General features: G+C 47.2%; 1 protein-coding gene across 6 annotated transcripts in view; it reads left to right on the forward strand.

The window, feature by feature from the left end:
• ENOX2 (ecto-NOX disulfide-thiol exchanger 2) overlaps positions 1-12,612 on the forward strand; it is a 150,573-nt gene that overhangs the window by 86,266 nt on the left and 51,695 nt on the right. For all 6 annotated transcript variants that reach the window (XM_030574514.1, XM_030574512.1, XM_030574517.1 and 3 more), the window contains 2 exons: positions 3,196-3,408; positions 5,481-5,587. In XM_030574514.1, the coding sequence (XP_030430374.1) occupies positions 3,196-3,408; positions 5,481-5,587 (320 nt within the window). The remainder of the gene's footprint in view (positions 1-3,195; positions 3,409-5,480; positions 5,588-12,612) is intronic.

Below are 12,612 nucleotides of genomic sequence, written 5' to 3' on the forward strand. Positions count from 1 at the left end.
TTAAGTGGTGCGACTGTTGTAGGTGTTCTATGCCAAGAAGTGCCCCGCATGCAGGCTGTTTGTGCTGCTTGGGAGAAACCCATATCAGCAAAAGGTGCAAGATTTGCAAGTCATTTAAGCCTCGGACCAAAAGAGAAAGGGACGTTAGGCTACGGGCCATCCTGATGGAGTTGGCACTGATCCTGATCTCAGCACACTGCTCTGAACCAGTACCTGGCACCACAGCGTCAGTATGTGGTGACCCTCTGGTACCATCGACCAGTTGGCACCACTCCCAATCCACGGGGCACACCAAGAGGGCCAAGAAGACTCGCTCTTTGCAGCAGCACTGAGAGAAATCTGAGACAGAGGCTAGGCCCATGTCGGGCAGTCCTCGATCCCCACCGGGCCCCAGGCCTCCAACTCAGGATGAATGGAGTAGCCCGGCCCCTTCAGAACAGGCCTCTCCGGGTGTCCTGAAGCACTCCAGGCGGCCCGAGATGTCATGTCCATGCCGGTGCCCAGAGCACTGCCAATGTCAGCCCTGCTCTCCAGAGGCAAGCTGCTGCTGGGATCTCTGCAGTTGCCTCCAGCCTGGTACCGGTCTCAGTTGAGGGACTGTTCTCGACGCCGATCACCGCCCAGTGACTGCTCAGGGCAGAGTCCAGGTGGATCACCCTCGACGCCAACCAGACTGGCTGGGTTCCATCTGGCCGAGACTCGTGGCACCGCTCGTCCTCAACTAGGGAATATCGACGGGACTGTGGTGGGTATTGCCGTTGGTCCTTGTCTTGGAGAGAGTACCGCAGTCGGTCATGGCACGGTCATCGACGCCATTCCCGCTCGGACTCCCGCTCCAAGTCTCCGTCAAGACACCGTAGCCCCAGGCGTCGATCACCGGTGTCTAGCTGTCACGTTCACCTTGCACTATGCGATCGTGCCCCAGGCCAGGCGTCACCCTCCTTCCCCTCTGTTGGAGTTGTCTGGCAAGAAGGAACTGAGGGTAGGGCGGAGTGCGCAGCTCCCTTTGTATCGCGCCAGGCAGGTGCCACTTCAGAGGTCACGGGGGGTGCTCCCCCCTACAGGTACTGCTAGGGGAAAAGCTTCCGGCACCGGTGCACGTGGAGAGCATGCACACCTGTTGTGGAATAGACATGAGCAACACATCTCGAAGAACGCCAGTTATGGAACAGGTAACTGTCTTTTCTCCCACAATATCATCTGACGAAGGCAGTCTGGCTTCTCTCCTACACATCTCCTGGTTTCTTAAAGGAGTGGCAAAGATTTGTTTTCTATTAAAGCTCCTGTACTAGCTGGAAGCTAAACCTCGTTATGGAACACTTCACAGAGCAGCCCTTTCAGCCCATGGTTAACTCATGATATTTCCTCTCTATCAAAGTTTCCTGCTTAATTGCAGTCACATCTGCTTGAAGGATTAGCAAGTTAAATGCATTCTATGTCAAGAGGCTTTTCTGCAGCTTTCTCCCAAAAGTAATACTCCGATTTTCTACCTAAAATCTGTTCTTCTCACCAGCTCAATCAGGACTTCATTCTGTCCTGAGCCCTCTCATCCTCAGGAAATAGAGATGACACCATTTGGATGTCAGCAGGGCATCCAGTTCATCTTGGGTGGACAAAGTCATTCAGGAAATTGGATATTTGGTCCATCACTTATGTCACCAAGAACAAGGGACTAGAAGTTTCTGAGACATCCTTCTCTAGGTAGAATTGAACATGTTTGTGGTTATTTAGGGGTTAAAGCTGGGACATTTTTCAGCTGAGGTGGTGACACTTTCCAGGCTAATGTGGGAAGAGCAGCAAAGGCATCAAGACATTAACAGCTACTTTTGTGGTCTTGGGGGTATGGTTAATCGACTTAAAGTAGTAAACTCTCTGCTATGAAAAGACACATTTACAACAAAGTTAAGTTATCTGGTTTTGTGTGGCATAAATCTACATAGGGCATATATATTAAACAGGCCCAGATTTTCAAAATCTAGTGGCATTGGGTGCCCAACTTGTGACTCCTAAAATGGACCTGAATCTGAGGGGGTGAGGGTGCTGAGCACTTTCTGAAAATCAGCTGCTTTCAAGTATCTCATGCTGGGCACCTAACATCACTGGAGACTTTTGAAAATTTGGGCTGCAGTTTCCCGGCTGGTCAGCATGAAACCTCTGCTGCCTAGCGAGAGCCAGTTCCTCCTCCCAACAGCTAGAGGGGTGATGTAGGCTGAGAACAGCAACCCCTTTCACAAAGGCTAGACAACAGCCTTCATCTGGCAAGTCTTCTCAGTTATTGTTACCTGAGGCAGATATGACCCAGTGACCTAGAGGTAAACAGCTTTTGTGGCCAAGCCTCCCCCTGAACTAACCAGTCCCCTGAGCCAGGCACTCCCCAGCACTTTGCCCTGGAGCCAGTCCATCACCAGTCCCCTGAGCCAGGGACACCCTGCTACCCACCCCATAGCCAGCTGCTCACCTGGCTGTCAGCCATCCTTTTGCCAGTCCCCTGAGTTGTAACATTTGTTATTGTTCTTTAATAGCCTGAAAGTGACATTCCTTGCTAAATTTTCATGCCTTTACTCAGGCAAACTCTCTTTGAGTCAGTGGGCATTTTGCCAGGGCAAAGAGTGACTAAAACTGGGTAGGCATTTCAGAGTTTGATCCATGCCTTTGTATAGTCTCTTCAGTTAACCCAACTCTGCTCCAGCACTATGGTTGTGAGCTAGCTGGGGGCCTTGCCTCCTCTGTATTGTATTTCAGCAGCTACTTTTTTTTCTTGATTTCTCTGCAGCAAAGAGGCAGATTTAAAACTATGTATAATTCTGAGGACAATTCAGATAATAATTTTAAGACAGGTTAGGCCTGTGGCCTAATGTAATGCATTTTCCCTTTAAAATACGTTCATAATTGGAGAATATTTAAAAATCGTAGTAGCTAGCCAGATTCATAAATTGTCATAAAATACAGAGAAACCAGAAAACATCTTAGATAATCTTTGCAAAGCATGCTTTCCATAAATTGCTGTTCTGACAGCCCCTATGTATTTGATACTTGACTGAAAGCTGGCCACGTTGTGTTTTGAGGAATCTAATCCTGCCACACGAAGCAAATAGTTCAGTGCTGACTGCTGCGAAGGTGGCTGCTAAACAGCTGTGCCACTGGAAATGACTCTGCAGAGTTTCCCTGTTCTAAAGATTTTCTGTTTTGACCCAGATGATTCCAAGTTCTTGGAAGCAGTGCAGACCTTGGTGACCTGGATAGAACGTGGGGAAGTGAACAGGCGGAGTGCAAACAACTTCTACTCCATGATCCAGTCAGCTAACAGTCACATTCGCAGATTGATGAACGAGAAAGCAGCCCATGAGAAAGAGATGGAGGAAGCTAAGGAGAAGTTTAAGCTTGCTCTCTCAGGGATTCTAGTCCAGTGTGAGTAGTATTTCCGCACTGAGCATTGTTCATGTATTACTGGGAGATTTTTTTGTTTTTGAAGGGGCACAGCAAATACAGCAAGACCCCAGAAAAAATAATCACCATGGCTGGACAAATACAGTTAATTTACAGAGATATGTCATTTACCTCCATAAACTTCTTCTGGTGTATCGTGGAGGAAACATTTACGCACGGGAAAATGAACTCCTCATTTGTTCTCTCTCAAATATATTGTGTTAATTATTCTACTGTAGCAATGCCCAACATTCTTTACCTTGGTGTGCAGTCAAGGTAAGTCCCCAGCAGCCCAGTGCCTCGGTGCAATGTTCAGGATTGACTCACCAAAGGTAGGATGTAACAGAATGTTTTCAAAGTCCTGTTTCATAAAAAGAGGCTCCATAAATAGGAGATTAAATCAATTTCTCATGGTAATGTAGGACCAGATTTTAAACTAGTGCCTTTTGCATTTGGTTTTCCTTTCATGCTTAATCTTGTTTAATCTTGATTCAGATTTTTTTCTATTCTTAACATAAATAAATATGGGCATTGAATCCAAGAGATGGAGTGTTTTCCTCAGAGTAAGTAGTAATAGAGAGAGCAGGAAGTGTTGTGTAACAGACAGGTCATGGGCAATAATGAAAAATTCACAGAAGCCTGTGACCTGTCCTTGACTTTTACTAAAAATACCCATGATAAAATGGGTAGCCTGGGCAGCTGTGGGGGGAGCGAAGGGGGGCAGGGAGTTCCAGGGTCCCCCCCTATTGCAGCTGGGAGCTGCCGGGCCCCCCTGTCACCTGCGGCAGCCAAGAGCTCCATGGATCCCCCTGAGGGCAGCAGAGGGAACAGTGGGATTCCCCCTGCCGCCTATGGCAGCAGGGAGCAATGAGGGTCCCTCTTGCCACCAATGGGGATGAGGAGCGGCGGGGATTCCCTTGCCACCAATGGGGATGGGGAGCGGCGGGGATTCCCCTCGGCCACCGGGACTCCCTGCTGCCCTCAGGGCAGGGAGTGGCGGGGATTCCCCTTGCTGTTGCTTCCCCCTGCTGCCAGCAGTGGCTGGGAGTGGTGGTTCCTTCCTGCTGCCCATGATGGCCGGGAACAGTGGGGAGCTGCGTAGTTCCCCCCTGCCACCTGCGGTGGCTGGGAGCTGCAGGGGTACCTCACAGTTCCCTGCCTCCACAGGTTGCAGGGGACCCTGCAGCTCCCAGTCACAGATGTCTTTGGAAGTCACAGATTCCGTGACCTCCGTGACTAAATTGCAGCCTTAGTAATCAGTCATTATTGCACACCCATTAGTATTCTTATTACAGCTGCACTGGTTAATCTAAACATACTGTACACTGAGTTTTATTTCATAAGAATCATGCCCACTGCAGCAGACCAAATATACAAAGCCAATTCTAGCTATGCTTCTTGTTGTGAGGTGAATTTTACCCCCTTGCAGCGGAAGATCACATACTTCCTTTAAAAACTTCTCCAAAAATTGGCAGGAAAAATATTTTGAAAGAATGACTCCGGAGCCCTGGTTTGACAGGTGAGTGTCCAGGGAAAGGAGAGAGCTTCCTGGTTTTGCTGCCCTGTGGTGAAGGACCCTTCCCTGTATTTTTGTGAGTGGTGTGTTATGTCCAGGTTATGTCTCTGTGCTTTGGGACTGAAACAATGGGACAGAAGAACATCCATAGAGCCAGCTACACAATCTTTCCATTCTAAAGAGTACGAGACCCCATTCTGCTGGATTTCCAGGAAATCCTATTTGACTTGTTGGCTTCACCTCTATAATGTATCCTTCGTGCATTTAACCCTGTTTCGCTTTTGTTTTGTTGAGAATGACGCTGGCTTCTCCAGTTGTTAATAACTTGATAGACACATAGGCTCTGTCCTTCTGGAGTCCCCTCTTTCCTTTCTGGTCACCAAGTCCCTCCTGAGCATGGCCTCAGCACAGTACAGTGTTATAACAAAAGATTAGCCAAACCACCTGCCTGATTCCGCTCTTTTACTCCTTTACTCCTCTCGTTTGCATTCTCTGGATGATATTCTGGCCCGATTTGACTGCTGATTTCACACTACAGTTGAGCAGATAGTGGCTGTGTACCATTCCGCCTCCAAACAAAAGGCTTGGGACCATTTCACGAAAGCTCAGCGTAAGAACATCAGCGTGTGGTGCAAACAAGCCGAGGTTGGTAATTTTTTATTGTGTTAGATCCTCCAGAGTACAGTCTTTTTCTTAACAGGATTTTGATTTTAAGTTTACGTGGGCACTGTGCTCACATAGACAGAAACAGTCTTAATGAAATGATGCAGTATGGGCCTTACTTAGATGATCTGCTGCAACAAAGGTAATATGTGTTCCATTGATGTCTCTGATTGGAGAAGGATCCTGCATATGCTAACACAGCCCTAATAACGATAAATTGAGCTCTGTAAGCCATTGGTATTGTGTACAAGAATAACTATTGGGCCATGGTTTCTATTGTGGTATTAGGGCTATAAACATTTGTGTACTGGTGTGGAAACTGCATGGAGTCACCTGAGAGAGAATCCTAAAAAGGACTACATAGTCCTTTATGTAATCCTTGTAACAGTCTTTAGAGGTGCAAAGTTTAAAGCTGGCACAAATCCAGCAGGTCTGATGAAGGACATCATTATACTTCTGTACCTATAGAATGTAACTAAGGTTATGTCTTCACTAGAGACCTTACAGCAGCACAGCTGTACTGCTGCAGCTGTGCTGCTGTAAGGTCTCCTGTGTAGCCGCTCTGAGAGCTCTCCCGTCAGTGTAATTAAACCATCCTCAACGAGCAGAGGTAGCTGTGATGGCTGGGAATTTTGCCAGAAGTTGGGAATGGGCGACAGGATGTATCACTTGATGATTACCTGTTCTGTTCATTCCCTCAGAAGCACCTGGCATTAGCTACTGTCAGAAGACAGGATACTGGTCTAGATGGACCTTTGGTTTGGCTCAATATGGCCGTTCTTATGTTCTTATGATGTAGCGCTGTCCACACTGCTGCTTCTGTCACTGTAACTCAGTGGTTCTCAGCCTATTTATCATTGTCGTCCTCAGGCTGAGAACCATAGTGCCCCCCGCCCAGAGACCCCTCAATAGAGTGGGTCCAGGAGTGGAGCCCTGAGTGCAGGGACAGGCATCTGGACCCCAGGCTCTGCCGTGCAGGGCTGGGCAGCTGGAGGCCGGACCCTGGACCCTGCCAATGCAGGGCTGGGCAGCTGGAGGCCAGATTCTGGACCCTGCCGTGGAGGGCCGGGCAGCCGGAGGCCGGACCCTGCTGCAGGTGGCTGGGCAGCCAGGACCCAGATTTTTTAGCTCACAGCTGGGCCGCAGCTATGTGCTAATTAGGCCACATACGGCCTGTGGGTTGAGAACCACTAGTGTAACTTATGTCAGTCAGGGCGGTGTTTTTTCACACTCCTGACTGACAAAAGTTTTACTAACAAATCTGCTAATGTAGACATAGCCTAAGTTTACAGTATAACAGTGGAATAAATTTGGGTTGTGATTAAAACTGCAGTTCCTTCTGAAGTGAGAATAAAAGATGAGAGAGATAAGGTGAGTGACGTAATATCTTTTATTGGACCAACTTCTGTCGGTGAGAGAGAAACTTTCAGCCTTACACGGAGCTCTTCCTCAGGCCTGAAGAAGAGCTCTGTGTAGCTCCAAAGTTTGTCTCTCTCACCAACAGAAACTGATCAAATAAAATATATTTCCTCACCCACCTTGTCTCTCTCATATCCTGGTACCAACACTGCTACAACACTGCAAACAATAAAATATGAGACAGAAGAGATCTGTTCTTACCTGGCCCTTGTATGAAGCACCTTCACAGGTTAGTTCCAGAATAAATTAAGATCACCTAACACTTCTTTTTATGGAAGTGATATTCTCCCAGGATTTGTCTCTCAGTTTCTAAGGATGGAAAACTTGGACACTGCAGCCCATTCTTCCATCAGACCACTAGAAAGGGTCATAACACTAGATCCCTGCCTGTAGAGTTCATCCAGCTTCTCTTTGGCATGCCTGAGGAAGTGTGCAGGAGGAGACTCTGCTATAGTGAACCTTGTAAGGTCTGCGGAGTGGCTGCAGAGATCTGCTTCGCCGAGGAGATCTGTAGGCATGAAGCTCCTGTCCTGAAAACCTCATAGGATGGGGCTCCTCCCACGCTGAGTCCCACTCTTATGCCTCTCCCCTTAGGAAAGCTGATGTCAAAAGTGGTGTCTTCCAAACTATTACCCCCTAGAGTATAAAGAGTGATGTAGAACAGGCAAATAATTCAGTTATTTTCAGGTAATGAAACTTAAAAAGAAGTCTGGGTCTAGATTTAATAAAATCCTCCAGTGAGTCAGTCATCAAGTCTCACAACAAAGACATTCATCAGCTGCAGAGATCCAAAACAGGCTAGGCTTTTGAATCAAAGTTCAAGAAAAAATAATTTTAAAATACTTCTGCCTCTTACACTGAACAGGGGAGACATTTGTGAATTCACAAAGTCCATTCTTTATTCACAGAGGAAGTGCTGTAAGTTTAGAAATCATCTTATGTTTGAAAAATAAAGTCTTTCTGGCCATGCTGTGGTGTGTGATGTCAAAGCTGGCCACTGGGGCTGTGAAAAATGTAAGCACCAATCTAAAAGCAGACAGTGCTCCTCTGGCTTAGAATTGAGTGACAAAGATGTGCAGCTCTCTGAGAAGATCCAGGCTGGACCCTTCCTCACCCCATACGATTCTCCCCACCAAGGTGTCCTACTCACCTCACTTACTATTAGCAGACCAATAGGGAGAGAGTTTTCACCCTCAACAAAACTTTTAGGGCAGCTGGCTTGGACATTTCCCCAGCTCAACATCTTTGTGGATAATGGAGGCACATATCCCCCATCCTTCAGGGGAGCATGCTGCTGGGCTGTTCACCTCCCATTTCCCCATTTGGGAGTGTCAGTACCAAGAAATCCTCTTCAGTACAGTTTGCTTTTTGTTTTGCAACCATCCCCATGCTGTATGAGAGACTCCTGTGGATATGTTTACACTGCAGTTGGAAGGTATGATTACAACACGTGTAGACATTCCCCAGCTAGCATTGATCTAGCTAGCTTCAGTAACAAGAGCAGTAGCAGCGGCTGCCCAAGCAGGTACCCAGGGTGCTGGGCATGCAGGGCTAGCCTTTACGGGTGCCTTGCTGCAGCTTCACTGCTATCGTTACCCAAACTAGCTTTGACCTAGATTGCTAGGTATGTCTATACATGTTACAGTCATACCTCCTGATTGCAGTGTGGACAGACCCTAAGAAGAATGTTGATAAATTGGTGAGGATTCAGAGAAGAGCCATGAGAATGATTAAAGGATATGAAAATGTGCCTTTTAGTGATAGACTTAAGGAGCTCAATCCATTTAGCTTAACAAAGAGATGTTTAAGGGGTGACTTGATCCCAGCTTATAAGTACCTACATAGGGGAAAAATTGATTATGGGCTCTTCATTCTAGAAGAGAAAGATATAACATGATTCCATGGCTGAATTCGAAGCTAGACAAGTTCTGACTGGAAATAAGGTATAAGTTGCAAATGGTGAGAGTAATTATCATTGGAGCAACTTACCAAGGGTCGTGATGGATTCTCCATCACTGACAATTTTAAAATCAAGATTGGATTTTTTTTAGATCTGCTCTAGGAATTCTTTCGGGGAAGTTCTGCGGCCTGTGTATACTGGAGGTCAGTCTAGATGATCACAATGGTCCCTTCTGGCCTTGGAATCTATAAGTTTATGAAACTCTCTCTGCGTCCTAGCTGCTAACAGATGACACAAAGCCACATTGTGCTAGAGTAAGCTACAGAAGCATCTGATTAGACATTCCATCTGGAAGTTTATGTAGCAAAGTGGGTAAGATTTCTGTTTATCATAGGTATATCTTAGAGACCTAGGTTTTACTCCCAGCTGTGCCTCAAATAATCTTATACAAGCTCTGAGTTATGTTATCTGTGAATAATAGTTCTCTCTCCAGCAATATGACATTTTGGCTCAGGATAAGGGTGGTGAAGTGAACAGAACCATTAATAGCTGTCAGTGGAAGATGTGTGACAAGAATTAATGGCCTATGGATGTGTACCTTCCACTGGGCTAAAGGGGATCATGTGAGGTAGCCCATGTCTCTCATATTTTGCTTCACCCAGATTGCATGATAGACAGACCTATCATTGCAAGACCGCCTGCAGCAGGGACCAAAACTGTGAGTTGACAGCACTGCAAAAGGAATCCACAGAGTAAGGAATCCTCTCCCATAAAGAGTGTTGCCTGCAGGCTCAGGGTCTGATGGGCACACAGGAAGTGTCATGGATGGAGAATCAAGCTAGAAGGATGGAAGGTGGCAATTATTCATTTTTCTTATAATTAAGAACCAAAACTGGTCAGTTTACAACCTCTCTAACTTGTTCCACTTCACTTCCCATAGCTACAGGTAGCCATCAGAATATAGTGGATATGTAACAATAAAGGTTACGCTTTTCGATTTAATGTAATGTGTAACAGTGACAGAAGGCTCTTTGCAGCTATGTTTCTGCTTAGAAAAAGTGCAGTCTAACCTACCCCTACTGAGGTCTAACTTACCTCTGTATTTCCTGTGCTATACTTTGACATTAAATCATGGTATCATTTTAGTCAGCACTGCATACTATTTGTTACACGTTTGTTAAAGGCTTTATGCAACATGAAAGTGAAAGACCCAGTGACCTAACCTACTGAGAAGCATTGCTTTTGTGCAGGGTGACATTGCTTAGTAATCATAACATAATAATAATAATAATAGGAGATATACCAATCTCCTAGAACTGGAAGGGACCTTGAAAGGTCATTGAGTCCAGCTTCCCTGCCTTCACTAGCAGGACCAATTTTTGCCCCAGATCCCTAAGTGGCCCCCTCAAGGACTGAACTCACAATGCTCAAACCACTGAGCTATCCCTCCCCCGCATAGCCAACCATAAATCACTGTGAGGCAAGGATCTCCACGCAGCTTCACTGCAATGGATGGGGGTTCTGATTCACCCTTCTCTGGTGCGACAAATGAGCAGGGCTGCCAGAAATTCTGTCACCATCGTGTGAGAGTATCCAGAGGAAGCTAAAATCCTGACAACACATAATTATTTTGCAAATTAAATAAATGCACACCTAGGCAAAACCATAAATGCAGGTGACAAAGGATTCACATTAATAACCTATTTTAACACTAATAATCCTAATTAACATGTTGAGTGATTATTTAGGTATAAATGATTTGCTTGGCGAAAAAAATAACCTCTCAGCCTCCTATTGAACTTTTCTTACTCGTGATTTTATTGTTTTATTTACATCATAAACACAAAATACACTTAGACATGCTCTTCTAAACTTGTGCCTTTAAGTAGTACTAATAGCTGAAAGCCCATGCCGTCACAAAATAATCCACCATTTGTGTTTCCCTCATGCAGCCAATGAAACTGTTGCATGCAAATTAGCTGTGGAGTAAGGGTGCTGATTGGTTCAGTTACTTCTGATAACACAGCTACACACTACATGCATTTGTCATATTGTGTAATAAATACTTTGTCTACCCTATGTAACGTTGATAAATATTTACAGCCTACATGTTTGTATCATAATTACAGGAAGTGCACACTAAAACACACAGCTTTCAAGAATAAAAGCTCATCCTGCTCAACAGATAAAGCAGCCCAGAATACAAGCCCTAGACGTGTGGCTGAGCAATTCTGAGGTTTTGTTTGTAAGCAAGTGGAACCCTTTACAAAGGCACGAGTCACTTGTCCGTATTTTATAGACTGGACTAAGGGACTCTGAGATGACCTCTTTACCACCAGAACAGTAACTCCCCACTTAACGTCCTCCCGCTTAACGTTGTTTCTTCTTCGAGTGATTGTTCACGTCCATTACATGAACGTGCATGCCGCATGCACAGACGTCGGAAACTTTTCCCCTTAGCAGCGTCCTTCAGGGCGACAGGGGAGCCCCGCCAGAATGTCGCCTCATGCTGGTGCATAGATACCCCTGCCTACACGACCCCCCTTCAGTTCCTTCCTACCGTCCATGGCGGCATTGGAATAGCTATCTGTTCCAAGGGGCATGCTGCAGGCCCAAGGCTTTAAGGCTTGCACCACGTGCCGCAAGCCTATGCCCGTTAGTGACCCCCAAGACTCATGTCTTCGTTGCCTGGGGAAATCGCATCAGACAGCATGCTGCAAGATGTGTGAGGCTTTTAAGCCAAGGATTAAGAAAGAAAGAGACTTTTGCCTCAAGCAGCTACTCATGGAGGCCATGCTGCAACTTTCTGCCTCGGTGTGGAGTGCCCTGGTGTCAGTTCACGATCTGGCACCGGTGGGGCACTGTAAGCATGCCACACTGAGGCAACAAGAAAAATCCCGGCACCGTTCGACCTCACCGGCACAGTCGAAGGGACAGCCTACAAGCCAAGGGCGCTCCCCACATAAGAAGCCAGCACTGCCCAAGCAAATGAGCACTCAAAAGGGAAGAGCTGCCCTAGGACATGCTCTGGTTCTGGTGGCTCCGGTGCCAAAGAGCCCGTTGAGCCCCGGGGTAAGCGCTTTGAATGCAGAGGAAGGCTGGAGGAGCTCCTAGAACAGCCCTCCACACCAGACACGTTTGAGACGGCAAAGGACCTCATCCAGTTGTCGTCGGCAAGCCCCCTCCCTGCCAAAGAGAAGCCTCCGGCACCGTCTCCTGGAGTGCTGTCAAGAGGCAAGCCAGCAATGGTGCGCCGATCGAGGTCACCATCCCAACATCGGTCCTAGTCGAACTCAGCCTCTGCGGATTCCCAGTTGCCCCTGACCCAGTGGGACTTGAGGGCACCGGATCCCAGCCAGCATACGTCCTCAGAATCCAAGTTGGATTCAGGCTGCTCTCGCTATGCCCACAGGGCACCATCGAGCAGGGAGCCCCAAGCCCTGTGGCATCCCCAATGGGGTTCGCCAGGGCAGTGGCCCTTTTGGACACCATGGGCCTATCACCAATGGCAGGGGCTCTCCTGCAGAGCCTCGAGATCCGGCTATTCGGTACATCGCTCCCAGTCCCCGCACAGGCACCCCTCCATGCCCAGGGAGGCCACGATATCCAGGCCACCAGACGCTTCTCCTGAACACAGGAGAGTGGAAGCAGCACCAAACCCGGTGCCGTCCTGGAGGCAGTCTGTCAG

The sequence above is a fragment of the Gopherus evgoodei genome, chromosome 9 (assembly GCF_007399415.2).
Source record: "Gopherus evgoodei ecotype Sinaloan lineage chromosome 9, rGopEvg1_v1.p, whole genome shotgun sequence".
In the NCBI taxonomy this organism is placed as follows: Eukaryota; Metazoa; Chordata; order Testudines; family Testudinidae; genus Gopherus; species Gopherus evgoodei.